General features: G+C 45.7%; 1 protein-coding gene across 1 annotated transcript; it reads left to right on the forward strand.

Moving 5' to 3' along the window:
• Positions 1-26,372, forward strand: CCND2 (cyclin D2). Its single transcript, XM_014869941.2, has 5 exons — positions 1-435; positions 1,839-2,054; positions 4,617-4,776; positions 15,231-15,361; positions 25,582-26,372. The coding sequence occupies exons 1-5, from the start codon at positions 241-243 to the stop codon at positions 25,735-25,737; spliced, it is 858 nt and encodes a 285-aa protein (XP_014725427.1). The 5' UTR covers positions 1-240; the 3' UTR covers positions 25,738-26,372.

Consider the following 26,372-nt stretch of genomic DNA (forward strand, 5'->3'; position numbering starts at 1 on the left):
TGCGTCACTTCGCTTCAACTTTAGGCTAGAAATCAAGAGAGGGAGAGACAAGTTTCAAGGGAGGCAGGAGCGAGCTGGAAAGCCCTGCCGTCTTCCTCCCACCCACCTACCCCTCCTCCTTTACCCCTCTCCTTTCTCCACCCCCTTCCCCCCCTCCCAAAAAAAAAAAAAAAAAAAAAAAAGAAAAAAAAAAAGGAAAAACCTTTCCCATCAGAGAAAGAGGGAGATCTCTTTGGAAACATGGAGCTGCTGTGCTGCGAGGTGGATCCCATGAGGAGAGCTCTGCCTGACCCGAACTTGCTCTACGATGACCGCGTTTTGCACAACTTACTAACCATAGAGGAAAGGTATCTGCCCCAATGCTCCTACTTCAAGTGCGTCCAGAAGGACATCCAGCCCTTCATGAGGAGGATGGTGGCCACTTGGATGCTGGAGGTTCGTACACCCCGGCCCCTCTCCCCCTGCAGCCCCTCGCTCTTCTGATCACCGGGTGGCGTCTTCTTGTCGATCCCCTCTCCTCCTTGTCCCCCTCCGGAGCTCAGCCGGTGCGGGAAGGGGCGCGGGGGACACCGAGCAGCCCGCGGGGGAAGTCGCCCCTTCCGGGGGGCTCCGGGAACGGGGTGCAGGAGGGGAGGAAGCGCGGCGTGTCGGATGGGGGGGGGTGGCGGCGAGAGAGTTGTAAAAGTCATTGCAATTAAAAGCAAAGAAAATCCGCCTCCGGGAGCGCTTGTGATTGAGGCATTCCTGGGAAAAGGGAGCAGCGCCCGTGGTAGGGCGAGGATCGGGGGGTGCCCCGTGTGCCCCGCGTTCTGCCCGGCGAGGGTTCCGTGCCCACGTATGCAGTGGGGAGGACGTGCCTTCTTCTCGCCATGTTGCGCTGCATGCGGACTCTGCTCGCAGGCGCCGAGCCCGGCTGCCCCCGCTCCTTTCCGGGGGGCTCGGCAGTGCCCCCCGCCCCCGCCGAACGGGACCCCCGGTGTGTCGGGGCCGTGGGGCGAGCGCCGAGCCCCCCTGTTCGCCCCGAGGCTTCAGGCGCAGCGGCAGCGGGCCCGCAGCCCCGCAGGCTCGCCTGCCTTGCGCTGGCCCCACCAGCCATCCTTTGCCCCTTCGGATCTCCTTTGGGGGGGACCTTTCCCGAGTCAAACCCCATGGGTTGGAAAGCCCAGACTCCCCGCTTGGTTTTCATGTGCGATTTGTGCTTTTTCTCCGCGGCTCCGATTTTTGGTTAATTTTTAAAAGAATTTTGCTACTCGCTGCCTGCTAAAAGGATCCAGGCGGCTCGGGCTCTCTCTCCACCCCACCTCGCCCTCGCTATGTCTCCCGTCCTTCCCCCCCAACGCGGGATTGGGGGCGCAGGACTGGGGGACACCCGGCGGGGGAATTTTTACAATTGTCGGAAACGATAGGGGATCGTCCCGGGATGCCGCCAGCCCCAAAACCGGGACCGCCGGCGAAGTTTTGATATTTTTTATCGATTTTTTGAAAATATGACGAAATAAAAAAGAAAAATTGGGTCAAAAAAAAAAAAAAAAAAAGTCTGAGGCTGCTCGCTTGCTGCTGGATGGGGCTTTTCGGCTCTCCCACACAGTGTCTTGAATTCATTTCTTACTGAATGAACTAAAGGAATGTGAAAGCCGATTGACAGCCTTCCCAGCCTCTCCACAGATCTCCCCCTCCCCCAAAATTTAGCTCCCCGGGAAACAAAAATAGGAGCAAAAGCAAGGGAAGTAGTGGTCTGTTCACTCATTTATTTATTTTTTCCTTGTCTCTTTCTCGCTTCCCATCCCCGTTTTCCCCCCGACTGCCCCATCATTCCTCCCCACGTTCCTCACTTGCAGGTCTGCGAAGAGCAAAAGTGCGAAGAAGAAGTTTTCCCTCTGGCCATGAATTACTTGGACAGATTCTTAGCTGTGGTGCCCACTCGGAAGTGCCATCTGCAGCTGCTGGGGGCGGTGTGCATGTTCCTGGCCTCCAAGCTGAAAGAGACAATCCCCCTCACAGCCGAGAAGCTGTGCATATACACGGACAATTCCATCAAACCCCAAGAGCTGCTGGTAAGCAGCCCCATTCCTCCCTCCTCTCCGGCACTGCACCTTTCTCTCGCTGGCACAGCACCCAGCACTTCGCCACCCAACCCTTGCCTTTTAGAAAAACCCACGCTTTCCCCGCCTTCCTGAACGGCCAGAAAGTCTCGGGGGTCACCGCTGAGGGCGGGGGACACCCGCGGGGACATCCCTGGAAGCCACCTGGCAGTGCCATGCGGACGGCGCTGCGGCCGCTGCCCGCCTCGTGCGCTGCTGCCGGGGGCTCTGGGGCCGGCGGTGCCGGGGACGGGTCGGTCCCCGCCGTGTCCCCGCCGTGTCCCCGCCGTGTCCCCGCCGTGTCCCGCTGTCCCCACGGGGGACCTCGCCGGGCGCACGTGCACGGGCGGGCGGCGCGGCGGCGCCACCTGGCGGCAGACACGCGGCGGTGCGGAGCCTCTGCCGGGACCGGGTGGGGGGGACCCGGGATCCTCGGGGGGAACCCGGGATCCTCGGGGGGTCCGGGGTGCTCGAGGGGAACCCGGGATCCTCGGGGGAGCCCGGGGTGCTCGGCCGTGCCCAAGAGGCAGCGGCACCAGCTGGTGCTCAGGGAGCTCCACCTGAACACGAGGAAGAGTTTCTTCACTGTGCAGTGATCAAGCATTCCACAGATTATCCGGAGAGGGTGTGGAGTGTTCCTCACTGGGGATATTCCAGAGTTGTCCGGACACAGTCCTGTGCCCTGTGCTCTGGGATGGCCCTGCTGGAGCAGGGAGGTGGCACTAGGTGCCCCACTGTGGTCCTTTCCAACCTGACCCAACCTGTGTGGTGTGGCTCAGTTAAACTACCTCATGTCTGCTGCATCTCTCAGTTCAGGTGCAATGGAAGCAGAAGCAAAATTATAATTACTGAAATAAATAAGTGATGTATATATCATGATATGGAGCACTGAACGTGCACCAGGGCCCCTTGGTGACATGGATACTAGGTCAGAGAGATGCCCGTAGCCATCTGAGTTGCAGGAGAATTTTTCCTATGAATCACTGGGAATTCCCCCTGGGGAGGGGTTAGGGCTGATAGCTTGTGCTTCCACAGAATTAAAGAGCCTTGCCCTCAAACCCTGCCTGGCTGTCAGGGCCACGAGGTGTCCCGTTGGTGGCACAGATGGGCAAGGAAGTGCCATGGCCCACATGTGCAAATATGCAGAGTGATGTCCCTACCTTCTTGTGCCACGTGGATTTAAGCGTGTGTTTAAAGTGCTTCCTTGTATTTGGTCCTCTGGGTTGACTGTTCTCTCTCAAAACCTGTCACATCAGCAGTGCTGGGAAGAGCAGGTCTGAGTTCACATAATCACCCTTATATTCCAACATTTTACAGGTTTCCTTGAGAAATTAAAAAAGCCTGTCTGGTTTCTGCGGCGTTTTGCATGTATGTGAGACTTTTCAGGCCATGGAGGGCTCTGTCATAATCCAGCAGGAATGTCCTGTAGGAAAGTAACTTGTTGTTAAAGTGGGCATCTATTCAGGGAAACGACTGCAGAAATGGCATTGTGGGGTCCATGTTTATGGTTTCTCAGCAACGCTGGTTGATGTCTCCGCGGCTGCAAAATTAAAGGACTTTTTTTTTTTTTTCCTGACTTGCCAGCTCTGTGAGCTCAGCTGGGGCTCCCCACCACGCAGGGCTCCATCAGGCATCATCAGGACTCGGGAATCAGTGCGTGGAATTTAGTTAATGGCTAATAGTTGATGGATGAGACAAATGCGAGTCGGAGGCCTGAGCTTTGCTCAGTCTGTGGGGCACTGTAAGGTGTTCAGAACTCGGTTTAAATGTTGAAACAGGCAGGTCATGCACCCCGTGGCTGGATCTGGCCATCCGGTGCTGTTTGCACATGGAATCCCATTCCAGGGAATGGCCGGTAGTTACCTACACGCCCAAGTTTTCCTTTGATTGCAGTGGGAGTTTTGGGTGTGCAAAGAATCTGGGAATGGCTCTTACATGATTTATTGGCAGATAATTTACACAGGCTACTTCTTGGCTGTGTTGTGTGCTGTTTCCTTTCTGCACAGCCTGTCTTGGAGTAGTTTAAGCACCATCAGATTTATCTGCAGGACCTTTGGAGTACAGTTTTGGGAGGGAATGCCATCAAGCCAACTTCCCCAGTTTTGAAAAAAGGAATGTATATCTAGGTTATTTTTGTGCATGGCTGTCCCTAGGGCTTTAAATGGCTATAAAGTGAGGACTATAGCCATTTAAAAGAAGTTACTAGGAAAGGACCACAGTGACCTTGGCAATATCTAATTGCAGGCTAAACTTCTGGGTGGGCATTCAGCACTGGATAAAAAAAAAAAAAGTAAAACCTTGGCAGGAGCTGCCAGGTCTCATTATTTTCAGTAGAGCCTGACATTTCTGGTGTTCAAAAAAAAAAAAAGAATATAAAGTCAACAACTTCAAAGCAGTCGAGGCGTATGGAAAAAAAAGGGTCTGAGCAAAACAAATTTAGCAGTGATAAAGTTATAATAAGAAATAAGCAGAGGTTTTGCACAGGCTTGCTTATGGCTTTTCTTCTCTTTTGCTCTCCCTGTCGCCCTTCTGCAGGAATGGGAGCTGGTGGTGCTGGGGAAGTTGAAGTGGAACCTTGCAGCCGTCACCCCCCACGATTTCATTGAACACATCCTAAGGAAGGTGCCTCTCCCTAAAGACAAGTTGCTTTTGATCCGGAAGCATGCACAAACCTTCATCGCCCTTTGTGCCACAGGTAGGCTCAGCTGCTCTGGCTGCTCATGGTGTGCTTGGAAGGGCAGATTTGTTCCTGGTGGTGCTTCATCCCCTCCATCCTTACATGATGTGGAAAGAGGAGCTAAATCCCATGGGGCTGTTTGCAAAGGGTGTTGTGAATTCGGCCCCAAAACTGTAAGGACTGAATTCTTGCAGTAGTGATCTGTAGTGCAGCTGAGGTGTGTGGTGCTTTTGAAGTGAAGTCTTGTAAGGCTGGATTAGACCATCCTTGGTTTTATTCTTCCCATTCATTGCTTCTTTTAGAGGGCCCTGGATCATTTGTAAGGACACCTCAGAATACAGAAGCTGTAATGGCACATCAACCCCAAATGTATTGAGCTAATGCATTGCATGGATGTGTTCCTAAACTTTTCATTAACTGGGCTCTGTCCAGATAAAAGGTAAAATTGTGTGTTTTAACATTTATGTGGTACTACCACATCCCTGAAGCATAGGGAATGGCAGTTTAGAAAGTAATTGCTTCTTAAAAAAGAAGTTTGAATTCTTTCCTAGCTTCACCCCAAGGAAGCAGTGAAACCACCGTGTTTCACAGGGAACCACGGCACTCTCTTTTTGTCATACAGCTGAACACAGTTTCTGAGGATTTAGATAAGAATAATTGCCTCTGTAGAAGGCAGGCTTTTTAATTTTGACCTGTCTGCAATACACTGGTTTTTGTTTGTGTGTTATTTTGTTGTTTGGGTTTTTCTTCCCTCAGTTACTTTTACAAAATTAGTGTACTCTGAATTTTCATCCAAAGGGTTAATGGTAAGGCTACGTTTTAGAAGCTAGACCTGGACTAGATAAACAGCATACAGTGTTTTCCAGAGTCCTTACCAAGTAGTGGATGGCTCATTGTTTGAATTTACCAGTTTGACATACCTCGTCCTTTGTGATAGGAATTGTTCTGCCTACATGTTTGCAGAGGAGAAGGGAAGACTGGATGAAACTTTTGGGTTTGAATGTCTGCTTTTCTTGGTCTTTAAGATGTAGTGACTACTTTTACAACGTTGGCCAGTTCTTCCTACCTCAGCTGATCCGTTTCAGAGATTTGTATATGGGCTGTGTTAGGGCAATTGACTTTTTGGTTGCCATGATGCTCAGACTTTCCCTTCTTTTCCTACTGCTGCACGATCCTTTTCAGACCAAGGACCACAGGACTTAATAGAAATATTCCTCAAATACTTCAGAATCACTCTTGGTGATTTCTTTACCTTCCCCCCTTGCTCAGGATGCATTCACTGTTCTGCCTTGTGTGATATGAAAAAGATAGCATTTCCATGGACATTTCCCTGGATCTTCATGCCATCAGCCATCAAACTCCAATACAGCTCCGTGTTGCCTTCCAGACAAGACCATCTTCCCACTCTTCTGTTGCTGTCACTTCCTACAGTAGTGTTTTGGTTTGTTTTCTTTTTTATCCAGCACAACATTTTCTTTAGACCACTAGAATTTCATTATGATTTAACATCTAAAATTCCGGTCCATAATCCTTAGACCTTAAAGTTTTCCCTGTAACCAAACCATTGCAGGACTGTGGACTGTGAAAGAGTCTTCAAAGTCCACGGCTCCTTTCCACTCCATGAATTCTTTGGTGGTTAGCTCCATGCTCTAGAAGTCCTTTTACTGAGATCCAGAGCAGTGCCCCCTTTCCAGCCCTCAGCCCAGTCATGCAGTTCCCTCATGTGTGTCCCCCATGTGATCTGCCTCTCATGCTATACGTCTTCAGTACACGAAATGAAGTCCTTTGTGTAGAGTTTAAAGAGGCAACAACTCAAGATTTTCTTCTCTTAAAAGTGAAAGACATAATTGCTGAATACAGAGCTTCACAAAAGTGAGGGCACCGTCGTGCTGGCTGGAGATTTTCTTCTCTTCCCATTGTCCACAGACCACTGTGTAGTTTTGAAGAGGTCCCACAGAACTTTTTCATTTTGAAAGCAGAGATCTTACCCGGGCCCTCAATACCATATTCCCACTTTACCTGTAAACTGCTACCTCAATTTCCATTGTGCAAATGTTGTTGTTAATACAGAATTTCCCTTTCACTGCCACTCTTTGAAGAAAAGCCTCTTCTCATCAGACTTCCTTCCAGATCCAGTTGTCATTTCCTTTTCTTGTCCTGTTTGTTTCAGAGCTCTCATCAGCTGCTCTGTTTCTTTCTTTTTCCCTCAGAGCTGCTGCTCTCTGCCAGACTGGGTTAAGCCTGGTGTTTCATTTCCCCATTTGCCTCCTTTCAGCAATAGGACCTTCTTTGACATGTGGCTCCCTCTTCCCTTGTTCCCCATGTGTGTTTTTTGCCTGGGTTTGACTCTTTACTATTCCCAGACCTGACCTGGCTGCCTGGCTAATACCTCTGGTCTGGAGCACAGCAGTGAATCTCTTTCTATTTCCTGATTCATCTCAGCACAGCTTTCTCTGCTTTCAAGTGCTTTTCTTTAAAGTATTATGTAAAATCTGGCATATTTTGAACTTTTCTCTCCTAGTCTTAGTTCTTCACCAACTGCTCCATTTAATTTCCCAGCAAAAATGTTTTGCCAGAAATTCCCAGGTGTTCCCTGCCTGTACAGAGCTGGCTTTGATGTCAGTCCTGCAGCACTTAGTGTCAGCAAATGAAGAGGGAAGCAGCCATGAACAGTTACTGGGTGTTGTGCTGGATGTGTAGGATCACTGTGATACTCATCCCTGTTCTTTCCATCTGAATGTTCCCCAAAAGGAGGTGATACTCCTGCATATTCCTTTTAGTCATGTTTGGTCACTTTGGCACTCTCTCAGTTTCTCTGCCTTTATTTTGAGCCCAGTTCCTGAACCAAGCTGCGTGGATATAAACCCACGGCCTCTCCCCAGTCCTTGCAGTGATTAATGATTCACATGAGCATGACTGGAACTGGAATGTCTCCCTCTTTGCCATTAGTCCCATCAGAACATACGGCTGCTGAGCAGGACAGAAGCTTGTGTGTCCTCTGAATAAAGTTTTCTCTTTCATTGCTCTGCACTCACAAAGGTTTCAGGGGTCTCCTCCATTAGGAGGGCATGGCAGTGGCATTTTCCTCCAGCTGCCTTGCTCACTGTACAGGAAGAGTGCATAGCTGGACACTATGCACTGGCATAGCCTGATCTGTCACCATGTCATTGTTTCCTCATCCCACTGGTGGCTTCCCATGCAGAAGGTTTCTGAATTTTCAAGGCACAAAGAGGATGCATTTGGGGCCTTTGAATTGTGCTTATGGCTTCTCTCTTATGAGGAGAGACTGAGGGAGCTGGGCTTGGTTAGTCTGGAGAAGAGAAGGCTCAGAGAGGATCTCATAAATGCATATAAATATAAATATCTCAAAGAGGGTGTCAGAGGATGGTGCCAGGCTCTTTTCAGTGGTGCCCAGCCACAGGATGAGAAGCACTGGCCATAAACTGAAACACAAGAAGTTCCACCTCAACATGAGGAAGAATTTCTGTCCATTGAGGGTGGCAGAGCCCTGGAACAGCTGCCCAGGGAGGGCCTGGAGTCTCCCTCTCTGGAGGCATTCCAAACCCACCTGGACACGCTTCTGTGTCACCTGCTCCAGGTGACCCTGCCTTGGCAGGGGTGTGGACTGGGTCATCTCCAGAGGTCCCTTCCAGCCCTAATGATTCTGGGATTCTTCAGCATGTGAGGTTCCTGTTTAGCTGTGAGCCCAATGGAGATCATCCTTGTTTTGCTCTCTGGGGTTGTGTTGCTTTTCCACTCTGCCCACACCTCCATCTCTTTACTGCTCTGCACTCTTTGTTCCTCTGTCTCTTCACACAGCTCTGCACAGCTTGGAAATGTTCTCTCAGGGGTTGGTAATTTGCCTGTGCTGAGCTCCAAGCCAGGGAATCAGTGCTGGAAGGAGTGGGAGAGGGCAGTGGTTGGTTACAGAGGTGTGTGCAGAGCCTGCCACGCTGCTGCTGGAAAGAGAACTCTGCATTATTTCCTTACACTTCGGCGTGCCATCATTTCTTGCAGCCTGTTCAGAGTCACAGATGCACAGCTGCTTCCTTGTGTTACACTCTCAGGGGCTGTCCGTGCCACAGCTTTGGTGCAGGACACCCCTTTTTTATGGGAGAGCCTGTAAGGGAATGGTTTTTGAGGGAGGACAGCCTGTCCATGACAGGCTTTCAGGAAGAGGAGCTGTAATGGAGACACTAATCTCTGTGAGGAGCCAAGCAGGATTTTGGTTGAGTGGCAAGCAAAACTTAGAAGCAAAATCCTTTGCAGACTTGCAGAGATGGAAGGCAGCTTGTGTAAAACCCTGGACATTGTGCTTTGCATGGTCCTTTCTGTGCATCAGCTGAGTTCTGTGGCAGGTGGGATGTGCCCATGGTGGGTCCAGCATCTCAGGCTTGGGTCCTGTGTCAGCACAGAGGCTGAGAAAGAGCAGGAAAATGTCAGCTTTAAATCAGTTTCATACAGTGTGCCAAACCTCTGCCCACTGTTGCTGGGACATTAATCATCTACCCTTGAAAGCTGAGAAGGCTTTTTTTAACTTCTGGGCCAAATCCTGCATCCTTCTTCAGACAGAAGTTCAGTGGAAGTCAATGGGAGTGTTGTCTGAGCAAAGACTGCAGGATGAGGTCTGCAACCCTGGTGATGGTCTACGGGGTGACCACACAGAATGAGGCCTGTTTGCTCCTCAGCATTCCTGCTGGGCAATTCTCCTCTGCATCCCCTTTTCACCCAGTGTAAGTTACTGGAGCCTGGAAAGTGTGATGCAAGTTTTATTTGGGACCTGTTCTTTGCACAGGGGAAGAATGAAACCTGCAGAGGCTTCATTATGTAAACGTCTTAAGAAATAAAATACATATTGCAAAATGGCAGTGTTTGCAGGAACTTCTTAAAATAATAATTTGCACTAATTTATTCCTAGACAAAAGAAGGCTCTTGCTTGTTCCAGGGAGAGGCAGCTCATATCAGTATATTGAGCTTTCCAGCCAATGGAGCCATAAGAACCAAGGAAGTGGCATCAGCAAGTAGTCAGGGCCTTGGGAATGTTTCATGACAAGTCTGGCAAGAGGAGATAGAAAGAAATGGAGAAAGAGAGCATATGCTGATACAAGCTGGCATCACTCTGGAGCTGCCAGAGGAGTTGCCCTCCTTTCTACCAGCTGCAGGTCTGATATTTTGGTGGTTCAGGCACTAACATCATCCTAATCCTTGGTTAGGAAAGTGTAAAATAAGTGCAAACAATAACCAGTGCAAAGAAGTTATTCAGAAGTAGTATTTACCATCAGCTAATAAGCATATTGTTGTGAGTGCTCCTCTACTTTGCATAGGTTGTTCAGCATGTTTCCCTGTCTTTACCTCTCTTGGATGGTTGTGATGAAGCATTAACATTTAGGATACTTCAGACCCATTTGTATAAAGGCCAAGTGCTGTTTGCTTTACTGCAGTCCAGGAACAGAGCTAGATGTCTGCCCTCTCACCTACTCAAAGGATGGAAGCACGTCTGCATCCTGGTTTACTTGAAAAGTTTTGTGTTTTGCCTTTAAAAGTAGAAATAGTTAATGTGAGAAAATTTTGCAATGTCTTGGAGAAATACAAGAGCAAGAGAAAGAAATGGCCATTGCAGATACAATCAACTGTATTAGAAAGAAAAAAGAGCACTACACTGACCCTGGAATTGCATTTGGATCAAAGCAGACAAGAATTAAATTCACTACTTCCATTGTTTATCTTAGACTTCTCTTTTTAAACTTAGATAGTTAAATATAGATCCATGCTTGTCTTCTTAGTACAAGCATTGGCTGGGTGAAGTCCAAGGCTGGCTGTGACCATTATCTATATAATTTTAATGTATCAATGCCTGTTTTTCTGATGGAGGTAACTTACCTTTTTTTCCTCCCTTTTTTTCCCCCCACCATGGGAAGAATTACCTTCCTTACGACAGCAGTTTCCAACTCTGTAAATAAATATCTATCAAATTACAGAGAAGAAAACTGGCTGCTGAAAAAACCCCCATGCAGCAGCCAGATCAGTAAGATGGGTTGTTTTAGTAGGTAGAGTTCCCCCACCTGACTTTGACACACCGAGCACGTTCAGCCTGGGTGTTTGTCAGAGCTCTTCGCCTTCCGACGGTTTTATTTGTTGGCTGCAAGTTAAGGCTTCCCCTTGCAGGACCTCTCTGGGTTCCTTCCTCCAGTTCCCTTCTGCTTTGGACTGACTGTCAGCCTTGCATTTTCCTGGCTTGAAGGTAGTGAAGACCACTGGATTGGGAGAGAGCCAGCAGAACAGCTCAGCCGCAGCGCTTGCAGCCTTGGAGCCTCGGCGTGGATTACGTGTGCTCCACTGGCAGAAAAACCTCCTCATGCCCTGGCTGTGTCAGCTCCAGGCTGAAAGTGGGGGGCAGGTTCAGGGTACCCTGAATTTGCTTTATAACTCTGGCTGGCTGGTCCACAGGTGGCTGTTTTTCAAAGGGTGCTGTTTCTTGCACTGCCTTTTTTTACTTCCAGCACTGAAGTCAGTGGGGTTGTGCAGGGCTGGTCGCTTGTTTTTGAGGTTGTTTGGGAAATGGGTGATACTAAAATGGAGATGGGATGGTTTCTAGTGTTTATTGCCTGGGAATAGAAAGTAAAACAAGTTTTGCTTTCTAACAATCCAGTGTCTTCCCCTGACATGTTCATGTGCTCAGATTCTCATAGAGCACAGGCTGTGGCACTGCTTCTCTAACTTATAATGAGACTCTTTTGTACTTTTCCCATGGAATGGCATAATCACAGAATCAATTAGGTTAGAAAAGACCTCTGAGATCATCGAGCCCCACTATAAACCTATAAATCACAACAAAGTTAGAGTCAGAGCCATGCTTTAAATGCAGGCTCTGGGTGCATGTTAACCAAGTTTGCACACACAAGGATTTAGCCTTGCTTCAGGTGTCCAGAGAGAAGTGCTTTTTATAAAATTCCAAGTGTCCAGTAAGAAGTGCTTTCTATAAAATTTTCCATTTCATCATCTCCTACAAGAATTTGCAGTAAATGCATATGTTTCAGCTCCCATTTTTAGGTTCTCTCTGTCTTCCCCCCACCTTTTTTTTAATTACTTTTTTTTTAATCTCAGGGCAAATTTTCGACCTAATTTGGAGGGGGACAGTTTTACCTGGGTAAAAACTGAGTGAGGATGGCGAGGATTGTCTTGTTATCGTGGTAGAAGCAGAGACAGAGGGTTATAATTGAAAATAGCATGTAAAAAAGCTTGTTTTGAATTTCTCAATGGAATCTAAGAGACTGGGGGGGCGGTTCTGCATCCCCCCAGATATGGTACTTAATATTTATGCTTTCATTGCACCTTGACAAACATTTCACGTAGTTATTGCTTTGCTTGAATATGGAAATATGTTAATTATGGCCTTTATTGCGCTGCCTGCTCTTTTCCTCAGCCTTTTCTATTCAACCCTCTAGGTGGCCCAGCACAATGTGGCTTCTTTTCTTTCAATGAGCTCTTTCCACACTAATAGGGTCCAGGGTGATGTGGAGAACCATGTGCACAAAATTGGTGCACCACCCCCCATTCCTTTGTGGGCATGTCAGGTTAAATTCATATCAGCAGGAGGGTCACTGCCATGATTTTCAATAGCTCGAGATGAGGTGATGACTTCAGACAATGGTGCCACACTCTCCAGTTGGAGACACTTGCCTCACCAGTTGCAGTAGTTAATTAATATGCTAAAAATAGAAGCCAGTGATACAAATCGCTGCCTGTTGTACAACAAAGACTGGGCATGTGTAGCTTTGATAGCCAAGTTTATGGTGCTTGTTATGGAGGGAAGTTAGTTTAGAGCTAGAGGCAATGTAAGACTTTCTGGATGCTGAGCTTTAGTCACTCTGGGCCTCTGGCCATTCGCTCGCTGTCTCATTTGCATTATGAATGACATTAAGGGAGCTAACAAGGTTATTGGGCATAGAAATGTTCGCATGTGACCCCACGTGGAAGCAGACCTACAGCAGTGCTAGCTGGCAGGGACACTGTGCCTCTTTATTCAGCTTCCTAGGAAGACAGTTTGTGGGAGTGGATCTAAAATCAGCCACGGGAGCACCGGCGTTGGGATAACGTGGAGGTTGTGATGTGAGACGAGGAATTTCACAGGGCAGGTGGAGGTCTGTCCTTTGCTCAGCCCGTTCTGCCTGCACATGGCACCTCCCTGCACCATCTTTTCCCTACATCCTGCCTAAAACTCGGGACAAGGAGGGGAAAATTATGGAAAGTCAATTGCTACCTGTAGTTCCCATGCATAAGTGAGAGATGGTTTGGTACTTCCAACATCCAACATGGAAGTTGCTTCTCAGCTTAGGGGTGTGGTTATCCCTTCCATTGTTTATATAAATTCACATGAGGTAAACATGAAAACAATTTTGATCATAGAATCATTAAGCTTGGAAAAGACCTCAAAGTCATGGACTCCAACTCTAACCCAGCACTGCAATGTTCACTAAACCATGATGCCAGGTGCCACATCTGCATGAGTTTTGAACACTTCCAGGGATGGTGACTCCACCAGTTCCTTGGGCAGCTGGTCCAATGCCTTATCACACTGAAGAAATTTTTCCTAATATCCAATCTAAACCTCTTCTGGCACGACTTGAGGCTGTTTCATCTTGTCCTGTCCCTTGTTCTCTGGGAGCAGAGCCTGACCCACCCCTGGCTGCAGAGCCTTCGTTTCCTTAAGCAGATCAACATCCTGCCCAACTTGGTGTCACCTGAGAACTGACTGAGGGTGCACTCGATCCCCTCATCCAGGTTTATCACAGATCTGTCCCCAACACTGAGCCCTGGGGGACACCACTGGTGACTGGCAGAAAGTGCAATCCTGGAAGTGTAATTCCCATTCCCTCCCCATGTGCTGAGATCAGCATACCCAGGGCTGTGTCCTGCACTGAGAATTTGGTAGTCAAGGTTCTCCTGTTGTCTCACTCGTTAATGGGGGGCAATATAATTTCATTTCCAAGAATCAGCTTTCCTATGTACAGTAGGTTGTTACTATTACAATAATTCATAAATTATTATTTTTATAATAATGGCAGTCCATATTCCTTACTTCAGCCAGTGGGAATTTGCCCTCCAAAGGTGTCTGTCAGAGTGTGATGTCTGGTAGGAGGCAGCGTGCAGTGTTGGGCTTGCAGGTGGGAACCTCCTGGTGGCTTTGTGAGACAGAGAAATCCATGTCAGGGTTTCAACTGCTCCTTTTGTCTCCCCACTATCTAACACCACCCTCCTTCTGATCCATCTGGGTGAATGTTATGTCCCAAGTGCCATTCTTACTGGACTGTTTCAATCCCAGGGATGTATTCCAGCCTGGAGAAGAACATGCTGTCTCCACAGCTATTGAAGTACGTGCCAGCTCTGAGTTTGGGAGGCTGAGAACAGCTCTCCATGTGTCTAAAACCTCAGTGGTTACACAGACATCAGCAGGGTTACAGAATTTGTGAGCAGAGGGGATTTGGGGTCTGCAGCTGGGCAGTTTTCTATAATCTGTCTCTATTGATGGAATGTATTGCTTGTGGTTTATTTCTTATTATGTGTTACTTTGGTTTACTCTTCCTTCTACTCCAGTTCCTCCAGCTGAAAACTGGTAGAGAAAGGTTTGTTAATGAGTTATTGTTGAACCAAAGAACTTGCAAATCAAGTTTCATTTTAGGAATATATCAAGATGTGAGAGATCTGGTATTTAGCAAGATAAACTAGTGCTGATAAACCAGTGTCTGTGGCTGTGTCATAAACCATAAAATTGCCTTATAAATATCACAGGATTTTAGTTTAATGTCTCTTCTGATTTGACAGATGTGTGAGAGGAAATACTGAAGTGTATTTTCAGCTTGTTTATTAAGAAGTAGTAGTAATGACAAATGTGATCTTTGTTCTTTGATTTCATAGCTATGGGCTGTAAGTGTTCTCACTTCCTAATTGCTAAGGTAGTAAAGATGAACCGTTAATTAAAATCTCTTTCCCGGACAGGTCTTTAAATGCTCGAATTAATTAACTCTTTAAAAATTGACGTGACTAAAAATCTCATTTTGGGCCTTTGTGATACCTTATTCCAGTTAGTTTTCTGGTTATACAGAGAGGTCTAATGTGACCAAGACCCAAATTTCTGACATAAATTACAGAAAGCCTCCTTCTTCTCTTTCCTTTTCTTTAAAACTAAGGAAGGACTATTAAAAATTGTCCAGGTTTACTTTATGCATCAGTGAGAATAAAAGACTGAACCGCATTTCCATTTTAATTTGCAGGTCTGTTCCCCCTCCTTTGACTGCTTGTGATGAGCAGTGTGACTAATGAGCTCCATGGGACCAAAAAGAGTGGCACTTTTCCCTTTCTTCTACTTCCCCGGGTTTTATTCTTGGGTGTGGTTTTTTTTATGTTGCTTGCCTCTGATGTTTTGCAGCTTTTCTGGTCTGGGCTTGGACTAATTCCCAGATCTGTTCTTGCAGATTTTAACTTTGCCATGTACCCACCATCAATGATAGCAACTGGAAGTGTGGGAGCAGCCATCTGTGGCCTTCAGCTCGATGATGGGGACAGCCTCACGGACCTCCTGGCCAAGATCACAAACACAGATGTGGTGAGTGTCCCACATTCCTCTTCTCCTTTCACTTCCCAGGGCGTAGTGGAGAGCTGGGTCTGATCCTGAAGGCTGAGTGGAGCCAAGGAAGGGGGTGCTTCTTCAGGGAGTGAGGTGCAGGTGTGGACTCAGCACTTTGGTTTGAGTCTCCAAAGCTCCTTGATCTCCTGGAATTCAGTTTTTATGCAGGCTTGGTGGGGAGAGCCTGTTTGGCCTGGCCAGGCTGGTGGTCCAGCAGGATGAGTCTCCTCAGGAGCCCTGGGTGATGGGGTGAGCAGGCAGCATTGCCTGGGGCATAAAGCAGACCAGGAGATGTTGTGCTTCTGTGGCCCCTGTGCTTGCAACCTTGAAACTGCACTTCTGGCCTTCCTTCAGGTATCACCTAAGAATTCTTGGCTTGGAGGAAGTGAATAATGAGCTAATTTCAAGGCAGGACATGAGACAGGGACAACTCAAGCTATCCTTAATGTGTGCTAATGTATTATTTTCAATTCACAGAGTAAATATGTAGCATTATTACATCTGTGATAGCATTGTTAAATGAAGATTTGGGTTTGTGATTTGGTTAAAGGAGTAATTAGTCTGGTTTACTTAAAAAGAGAGAATTTTGATATTTCTTTGTTTTTCTTACAATCAAATTGATCCTAATTTTCAAATGCAGTTCTAGGGTTTCCTATTTATTTTAATTCAAATTGGATTTGCACAGAAAAAGGAATATTTCCAATTCAGTGTGCAGAAGTCTAAACCAAAGAATCCCAGAATGGTTTGAGTTGGAAGGGACCTTAAAGATCATCTCATTCCAATCCCCCTGCCATGGGCAGGGACACCTTCCACTATCCCAGGTTGCTCAGAGCCCCATCCAGCCTGGCCTTGGACTCTGCCAGGGATCCAGGGGCAGCCACAGCTGCTCTGGGAAACCTGTGCCAGGGTCTCCCCACCATCACAGGGAACAACTTCTCCCCAGTGTCCAATCTAAACCTGCTCTCTGTCATTTTGGAGCCATCCCCCCTTGTCCTGTCACTCCAGGCCCTTGTCAAGAGTCTCTCTCCATCTTTCCTGTGGCTCCCTTCAGGCACTGGAAGGCCACAGTGAGGTCACCCCAAAGCCTTCTCCTCTCCAGGCTGAACAATCCCAATTCCCTGAGCCTTTCCTCCCAGCAGAGCTGCTCCATCCCTCTGATCCCTTGGTGGCCCTGAGAGGAGGGACAATTTCTGTGACTGAGAGAATTGGGTGTAAGGCCTTTTGCTGCATCTTGCAGTTTGGAAAAATTTTATCTACTGTGCTGATTTTTTCTATCCAGATTGTTTAAGTTTGAAGGAAAATACCTGCAAAAACGTCTTAGTAGTCCTTAAGTGGTTGGAAGATGGGGTTTTCATTTTGCAATGAAAATGCCTTCACACCTTTTCTTTAAAATTTAGCAGGATTTTTTTGTCAAAAGTGTGCTTTTTGCCATCCTGGTGAAAAATCTTCTGAGTTCTGATTGAGCTTGCATTCCTTCAGAAGAAAAAATTAATACTCTTCCAATTAACAAAGAACTCCTAATATTTTCCTGTTCCCATCTCCTCCCCAAGAGTCTGTCAGCATTGGGTAGAGAGCAGCTCCTTCTCTTTGCTCTTGGTCTCAGCCCACAGCAGCACAGACTATAGGGGAGAGTCTCACTCATCCCCCAAATCAGAGCAAACTCAAGACAAAAGGAGCTTCTGGATAATTTAATTGGTAAAAAATAGAAGTCTTTGCAGAAATTAGAGGTGCTGTTATTTTTTTCAAGGTGTTTTCATTGTTGAGGCAGAGGTAGCCTTAACTCCCTTCAAGCTTTGAAGCCTCAGCCTTACAAAGTTTGCCAAAAAGCTTGGGCAAAATAGTGTATTTTTCATTAGTCTGCCGTTTCATTTTGGGAGAAATATTTTGCTAGGTATTTTCTCTGTGAGTTTTGCATTGGAAAAATACAAAAGGCTCAGGACTGTAAACTTTCATCCCACATGATAAAACTTGAGAGAGAAGCAACTGAAAATGGGGTCTCAGAGAAACATGGGGCAGGCTTAGCAATAGGTAGTAATACCAGCCTCATGTGTAAAATGTATTGTTGGAAAAAATGTACTCTCTGGATTGTGTAAGAGTTGGCCCAAGGCTGTGTTAATAAAGAGTAAAGACTATTGTAATACATTTTACACTGGGACTTAATTAAAGTTGAATGAAGAGCTTCAGTTCTCTCACTTCCGAATTTCTGGTGCCTGAGAGCTGTTCCTGCAGTGGCACAATTAATTCATTGTCACTGTGTGAATGATTTTGTTTTCCAGTGGGGGCTTAGGGAAGAGGGAGAAATGAGAGTTCCTGGGCTTTAGGACCATCATGCAGGAGAAAAGTGAGGAAGTCACAGAAATTACCAGTTCTGCAGAGGAAAACCTTCTGCACCCCTGTGCCTCATGGTAGCCCACAGGAACATCAGGCAGCTGGGGAAGAGTCTTTCCCAGCCAGAGGGTGCCAGGGCTTCTGCTTCATTTTTGTTTTGGAGTGTGTGATTGCTTAGCATGGAAACAGATGATAGGACTTTCCCACTGGCTTTTCAAAAAATGTCACTGTCTGAGGTGAAGCATGAAAAATCTCAGCTTCAAAGCTGCAAGCAGATGAAAAGAAAGAATGGTAATGAAACCCTGATGCAACTTAAGTGCAGTGAGCTTTTCTGAACTTTCGCTGTTTTATAATGATAATTTAAGGGTGCAGTCTGTTTGCTGGGAAATAGCAGCATTAACCAGGAGGCTGAAATCAATGGTGTTATTTTAGATTCACATTAGTGTAACTGAGACTGGAGTTTGGCATTTACAACTAAAATGAATGCTTTTAATGGATGTTTCATTAAGATTTAGACCAAAAATACATTAATTAATAAACAACATGTAATTTAGAGCCCAGCTGTTGGGTAAGCAGACAACCAGCACGAGTGGTTTTTTCAAAAACACGTTGGTGTTGGATATCCTTGTATGAATCCAGGGCAGTGCCCTAGAGCTGAGATGGGGTTGTCCAAGGCATCCTGCCACTGTCATTTTAGGGATAACCAGTTATTTCTGGTAAATAGCTACCCTGGGCTGTTTGATGAGGGTTGAATTTCAGGCTGGACAAAGTGTGACAACAGGGCCAGGCAAACCCTGGTTTCATTACTCCTTCCACCGACCAAAATAAGCAGCAGGGAGGTGCTCTTGGAGAAGCTCAGCAGCCTGAAGGGTAGTGAAAGTAGCTCTGTGTGGTGCATCTGAACTGCCTTCTCTGATTGTCACTGTCCCTAAGAGCCACTGAGAGCTGATCCCACACAACTCCCCCTCTAGTCTGGTACAGTCCTGGTGCCTCCAACATAAGGAACTGTTGGAGCAAGTTCAGAGCAGGCCACGGAATTGATAAAGGGAACTGCAGCAGCTCCTCTGTGCAGACAGGACAGGAGAGTTGGGGCTGTTCAGCTTGGAAAAGAGAAAGTTGTGTGAAGACCTCAGAGCACCTCCGAGCATCTGATGGGCTACAGGAAAGCAGGAGAGGGACTTCTCATCAGGAACTGTAGTAACAGGACAAGGGGGAATGGCTTCAGACTGAAAGGGAGTAGGTTTAGATTGGATATTAGGAAGAAATTAGGAATTAGAATTAGAATTAGAATTAGAATTAGAATTAGAATTAGAATTAGAATTAGAATTAGAATTAGAATTAGAGAGGGTGGTGAGGCCCTGGCACAGATTTCCCAGAGAAACTGTCTGCCCCATCCTTGGAAATGTTCAAAGCCAGGTTAGATGAGACTCTGAGCAATCTGGTCTAGAGCAAAGTGTCCCTGCCCATGGCAGAGGGGTGGAACAAGATTAACTTTAAGGTCCATTTGAACCCAAACCATTCTGTGCCTCTAACTTGACACAGCTCTGCAGGATGGGGATTGCATGTTCCAGTCTGTTCTCCTGCCAGGGGCTGGGAACATTTCCTTTGTGGTTGCTTGAAGAGGAGAGGCTGGTGAGCGAAGAGTTAACAGACCTACTGGCAGGAAGCTGCAGAGCTCCCTGTGCATCTCTTGGTGGGTCATTGCAAAGGAAAAATAAACAACTCAGGAAGTCAGGAATTCCCATAGCATCCCAGATCAGCACTCCAGTGTGAGCAGTATCCTGTCCCTGGTGGGGACAGCTGCTTTGGAGGAGGATACGAGCATCCCTGCTGTGCACAATTACGGGATGTGAGGAAGGATAGCTGAATGGGTAGGGCACATTTTAAGACTTTGCAATCAATATTCTGCTTTGTTTGAGACCTTTCTTGGGTAAATCTATTCCCTCACCTCCTGGAAGAGCAGCCATTCAGGTTGCATCTGGATGACACCCGGAGTTGGTCTCCCCAGCATCAGCAGGCAGGGAGAGGTTTTCAGGCAGAGCCAGTGCCGGAATGTGGGCAGAAGTCATCTCTAAAAGGCTGTTCCCAGATGGTAACTGGTGTGTATTGAGTGGTTTGGAAAATCTAAAGCATATTTAAGGCCCTGAAGTAGAAAAAAAGTAAGGAACCAAGCATTTTTTAAAGGCTTGTCGAAAGAGCTGGCTGTGAGCCCTTAAAAATGTGGAGTGGGGCTGTTTTGAAGATTGGATCCATAATAAATGGCATTTAAAATATCTCCACTTACACGTGCCACATATATCAGTGCTGGAATTTTTTTTTTTTATTCCCAAGATCAGAGACACCCCTCCATAAAGATCTGCAGATTTCTGCACAGAAACGGAAGTGAAGAACCACCATGCTCAAGAATTGAGAGTAAAAAAAAAAATCATGGAAATCTATCTTGAATGGATTGCATTTGAACATTGTCCCTACAGCACATACACCATTTATCCCCTCCTTTGTAGTGCCTAGGGCCTGTGGTTTTGGAAGCAAGAAACAGGACTCGCTGTATCTTATCCTGCCTTATTTGTTGCAGACCGTATTTTGTATGCAAGGAAACAACAGGCGAAATAGCCTCCCAGAGAAAGGAAGAATGAGATAGTTTCCTAAGTTGTCTTTGCCTGAGTTGGCAGCTGCTCCGTTTCATTCAGCTTTTTGTTCCCCAGTGAGTGCTGTGCGTGTGTAGCAACAATGGGGTGATGCAGTGACACCGCGGGCTCATGGCGGAGTTCCGTCGGGTCCCTTGGCAGCCGCGGCCGAGGGAGCCAGGCCCCCGAGGAACGGCTCCGGAGCAGCTCCCAGGGATCAGCCACTCCAGCAGGGAATCCCTGCTCGGCTCCTGTAATGCAGGCAGGTCCTCCCAGCTCTTGGAAAATGCCCTTTTTCACTAAATGGTCGAGGTGTTTGTTGCAACAGCATAAATCCCACGCCTTTCCACCTTTTTGCATCCTCAGAGTATTACCTGGTAGAGATTCTATCTCTGGGTAGAATTCTGGTAGAGATTCTGGAATCTCCTGGTAGAGATTACCAGGAATCCCAAGTCACACTGAGCAAGGAGTATCATGGCATCTGCCCCTGCTTTGGCCTGCTGGTGTGTTGGCTTTACTCTCACTTTTCCCAGTTCTGAAAACATAGTTCTCTCCTATTTGCAACGAGAAATACCCACAGCAGCAACAGGAAACCAGAAAAACTGAGTGGTGAAGCAAACAGTGGAACTGAATCTAGAAAAAACACTGTTGAAACTGCTGAAAAGACCAAAAAATTGCAGAGAAGCATGCCCTGTATTTCAGATTCTTAATGTTAGTCACCTTATTTATTGCATTATTGCAATAATGTGGCAACAGTAAGTGGAGAAGCTCTGGCATTAATTAGTTTTTTGCATTTTTGTTTATTTGTTTTGTTTTTTGAATGAGATGTCCTTGTTAGTCTACATGAAGTGTCCTTTTCAAATTACTATTTTCTGTACTTCCAGATGGAAAAAGAGACATAGACACTTATCTGTGATTGATACTCTTTGTTACAGAAGCAAAAACATACATTCAGGAGGGAAAATACTTCTGTTTTTTAACTGCATCCATTAGATGTGAGATCACTGTAAATACAGTAAATGGATAAGATATTCCCACAGCAGCTTTCCAGGCTCTTGCTTTGGAGAAGGTCAGTGAGGTAAAGGCCAGTGCTCAGCACACAAAGGCCCCACTTTGGGAAGGAATCCCTGTTTATGTCAACAATGAAGCATGTGCTTTGGAGAGGTCTGAATTGGGGCTTAAATGTGAACCAGTGGAGGAATCCAGCCGGCTTTTGTGTGTAGGAGTACAGATGACATGTTCCACACTGGAATTCATGTAAATCCCAACCCTTCAGTGCATGTCTGATTGCTGCTGTCTTAGGTGATTCAAGCAATGCATACATGACCAATGAATAGTACTCTCATTTTGGGTATTTCCATCATCCTTTCTATTTATCAAACCAGATCCTGCACCTAAAAAATACCCTTTTCTGATTTCCCTTTTGCAATTCGTTTTAAGAAAGAGGAAGAGATTGGGGGCCTTAACACTTATTTCTGAAGTAATTAATATATATGTGGAAAGCTAATCACCCTTTAACACAAAAATGCCAGAAGGGTTTTTTAGCATTCCAAACTTTGGGATTTTGGGCAGTGCAAAGCAAGAGCCCGTTGGTTGAGCTGAGTTGAGCTCAGTGGCCATCCCTCATAGCTTACCAATGAACCATAAATGCCAGTTTAAAACTAGAAGCTGGGGCCCAGTATAGGACATACATATACCACAGAAGTGTTGAAAAGTTCTAGAAAGTGAATTATGTGTAATATTCTGCAGGATCTTCCCTAGGGCCTGTGCTTTCTTTCAAGATTGTCATGAATGGAAATTGAAATCTTCGATGATCATTGACTTGAATAAGTAGCTCATGCCATAGAGCTGCTGATTCCTACTTCCAGTTATTTTCACTGCCAGCACGTCCATCACAGCCACGAGGCTGCCCCTTGTCAGACACAGGAAAGCTTTTAATTTCCTTCAAATGCATTTCAAGTGTGCTAGTAAAATCACCTAGGGATGAAAGAGTTTCAGAATTAGAAAAAAAGAAAAAAAAAGAAACCCCAAAGTTAATTGCCTTTTTAGTTCTGTACATGTTGAAGTAAAAATAAAACTATGGAATGGAAAGTACCAGAACTATTTTAATCATTAAAACTACTAGACCATATAGAAGAATGGGGAAGTTGATCCATGTGACACACACTTTAAAAAGTTTTTTATCAAAACAACAAAGGCAAACCCTGCAGTATTCTGAAGGAATGGCCTAGTCCTTTTATTGCAAAATCTGGGGTCATACTGCAGTGCATCGTAGTGTTCTTTCAAGGAACACTTGAAAAAGTGAAAATAATGCAACTCATGGGTTTTTTCTTTGATGTGTTCTTAAAACTTAATTCTCTCTTGTCAGAGCCATCTAGAGCTTGCAAAATGGAAGTCTAGCAGTAAAATATGTACACATGCAGCAAATCCCCATGAAACTTGGAGGGGTTAAAAATGTTGTGTCATGGGAAGTCCAGGCTGTTTGTCCTGATGGGTTTTTAGCAGTTTTTTGTATCGTGTCCTTTACTTTTGAGTTGACAGAAAGTTCCAGTGATGCCCTCATCTATACAATAAAGCCACTTACCTTATCACACTGTGACAGCTGGGCTGATAAAATACTCTAAATTAAGATTTTTTTCCTTTCACCTGAGAGATTTAACATCCAAGGAGTTTTAGTATGCAAATAGCAACACTTTTTTTGAAAACTATTTCATGCTGAATGCAGTGTGCTGATCATTTTTACTGTAGGTTTCTTTGTTTTAAAGAATTTGGTAGTTTTAAGTTCAAAACCTAAGTGTAGAGCAGAGAAATAATACACAGTGGCCTGTGGATTCTCATATGAAATAGAATTCATGTGACAATTCCAGTCGAGGCTACTTTATAGATTTTATGTACAGAATGAAGACACGAGAAATGACCCATTTCTCTATAGGGTTACCTGGAGATTTCAGCCTCTTCATACCTGAAATGAATCATCATGCTGCCTATCAGAAGTTTGCATAGTGGTGGTGTAAATGGCCATACATGAGGGTGTTTAGGGACAGACAAAGCTGACTCCAAATGCTCGAGCCTCATGTTCTGCATGTCACCACCCTTCCTTCCCCAAGCCTGCCTGCAAGGAAATTGCCTCATTAAGCTTTTCAAACTGAAGCTGCTTTAAAAAAATCTGGCTTGTTTTCAGAAGGATACAGTACTTTGAAACTGTGCTTTAAAAGAAGAGGTCCTTATACCCAAAAAAAGCACATTCTGAATGTCATCTGTTACAAGAGTCTCCAAACTGGTGCCCCCACAACTGAAAATGCCTTGATCCATACAGTGATTTGTTGTCATTGCACTCTTACACACAGGTGAATGCTTAAAATGGACCTAAAGCCCTTCCTAACTGATAATGTGGGATTGTCTTTATCTGAGGACAGGATTTTGCAGCCAGCAGCTGCTGGCTGGTAGCCAAGAAAAATGGGTGTTCATTACTCACTGGAGCTAATTGCACCCATCACCAACGTCAGTGTCACCAGCAGAACAGATCCTCTTCACCAGATGTGTTTTTCCCAGTCGGGCTGGGATAACAAATCAATCCTCCACTCATGAATATTTCAAACTCTCCCCAATAATCAGGTACTGTGTAGAAAAAGGGATGTGCTGGTCAGAGCCCAGCTCCTCAGTGTTGCAGCCACATCCCATAGTGGGCTCACAAGCGCCTGTGGAGGCCAGTGCACCTCTCGGTTCTTCATCTCCCTTGCCTGACAGTGGGAATGGTGATGCTCAGTCTCACCACCCCTGCCAGATGCTGTGGGGGCTCTGGTTAAAGCACTGTGCTGTGAAAATCCTCCCACCAAACCCTGTGTTGCTGTATTCCCTGAAGATTCCTGGAGACACCCAGCTCTTAGGCAGGCTGAGGCTGCAGGAAGTTTACAGTATTAGTGCTTTTTCCAGAAGGACTCCTCAGGGCTGCCTTTAGAAAATGCCATTTCTTGTAGCACCATGTGTCCCCCTGCACGGTGTTGGATTGATACTCCCAGTGCCAGCACACTGAACATGGTTGGCATTGTGTTCATACAGTCACAGCTTGGGTTTTATTTTAAGGTTTCTCCTATAACTCAGGGTTTGTCAAGGTTTTCTCACACTTTTTTTTTCTGGTTAAATAACCACATTATTTGGTCTTCCACTGTATTATCAAGAGTGTGGAACATCCTATAAGTATTTTAATAGTAGTCTTCTTCATTGCTGTGTCTGGTTTAAATGTGGTGAATCCTTCGCATTTATATCTGTATTTCTACTTCATGTTTATTATGGGACTCCTGATGGACAGGTCCCATATTTATGTTGCTTGTGTACTGTACTCTGCTTTTTCTCTGAATGTTCTATAGTTTGTAATGCAGTGGGCTCTGGGAACTGGTTGTATGTTCGGAAAATGATTGGACATGGCACTCAGTGCTCTGGTTGTCAAGGTAGTGTTTGCTCAAAGGTTGGACTCAATGATCTCAGAGATCTTTTCCAACCTAAATGATTCTACAATTCAGTAATGCAGCTGCATGTTTGGGGCTTCTGTGAATTTTTTCTTGTGTGAATTTTCACAGATAAACTGACCTTTTTGCCTCTGCCTGGGGGGACCCAAATGTGTGACAGATAAAACTCAGCCCCAGAGCACCCCAGAGCTTGTTCAGGGACCTCAAAGCTTCTCAAATTTCCCGTCAGTTTTTCTCTGTATGAAGTGCATCTGGTTTTTTTATAGAGAAGACCAACTTAGGTGGCTTAACCCTGTATAGGAGAATGGAAAATTATTCCTCTGTTATACTTAGGTTCCTACTCAAGAAGACCTCATAAATCACATAATCATAGAGTCATGGAATGGCTTGGGTTGGAGGGGACCTTAAAGATCATCCAGTTCCAACCCCCTGCCCTGGGCAGGGACATCTTCTACTATCCCAGATTGCTCGGAGCCCTATCCAATCTGGCCTTGGACACTTCCAGGGATGGGGCAGTCACAGCTTCTTCTGGGGAACCTGTTGATCAAAGACCAGTAAAATATGGAGATTTACAGCCTAATAAATACAGCATGAACAGTGGTTAACCCAGGGGGTTTGTACACAGTGATTACCTCTCAGTATTCAAGGTTGATTCATGTCAGAGCAGGCACTTCTAGGAAACACCTGACCGATGCTCTTCCAACTTCTGCTAGCTCAGTAAGGAAAAAATAACCACCTTTATCTTTACTAATAGAAAAATTTGCTTTCTTTTCTCTAGGACTGCCTTAAAGCTTGTCAGGAACAGATCGAGGCGGTGCTCGTGAACAGCCTGCAGCAAGTCCGGCAGCAGCAGCAGCAGAGCAATCCCTCCAAGACAGTGGATGAACTGGACCAGGCCAGCACTCCCACAGATGTGAGAGACATCAACCTGTGAGGACATCAGCACGCAAAGTCACGCTTGCTCCCCCAGACCCTTTTATTTTTGTTATTATTTTTAGAGTGATTTTTTTTTTTTTAATCTGCTCCCACATAGAACATATTTAAAGCTCTTTTAGGTATAAAGAAAAACGAAAAAAAAAGTACAAAAAACTGAATAATGAAAAAAAAAAAAAGCATTTGGTGCCTGTGATGTTCTACAGAAGGGAATCCCATGATATATTTGGTAATTGCTATTTGATTATGTATCAGTGATATTAAATGCTTATAAAAGCATACAAAGTAGCTAGATCAATGTAAACCTGCATTTGTGGGAACAAAGTAGAGTATACTTGTCTGTGTATTATGTACTAGTGCATACACCCCTTTTTTAGATTTAAGAAAGGAATCGTGTGTGCGATTTTATGGCTTGACTAGATTGCAAAGCAATAGAATAAGGGGTTTAGGGCAAAGTGGGAAAAGATCCCTGAAGCAATTGAACCATTTTGAATGCAGAAGAGATTTGCTGATCTGTCACCTCTGTTATTAGTCAGAAGTGTTTGTTGGATCTCTGTATGTTAGTTTTGTTTACTCTTGCTGTCTGTGGTAGCTGCTACCTAAGAAAGAAGATGCTTTATTTTACCAGCCAGAAGA

The sequence above is a fragment of the Sturnus vulgaris genome, chromosome 5, assembly GCF_052056855.1.
Source record: "Sturnus vulgaris isolate bStuVul1 chromosome 5, bStuVul1.hap1, whole genome shotgun sequence".
In the NCBI taxonomy this organism is placed as follows: domain Eukaryota; kingdom Metazoa; phylum Chordata; class Aves; order Passeriformes; family Sturnidae; genus Sturnus; species Sturnus vulgaris.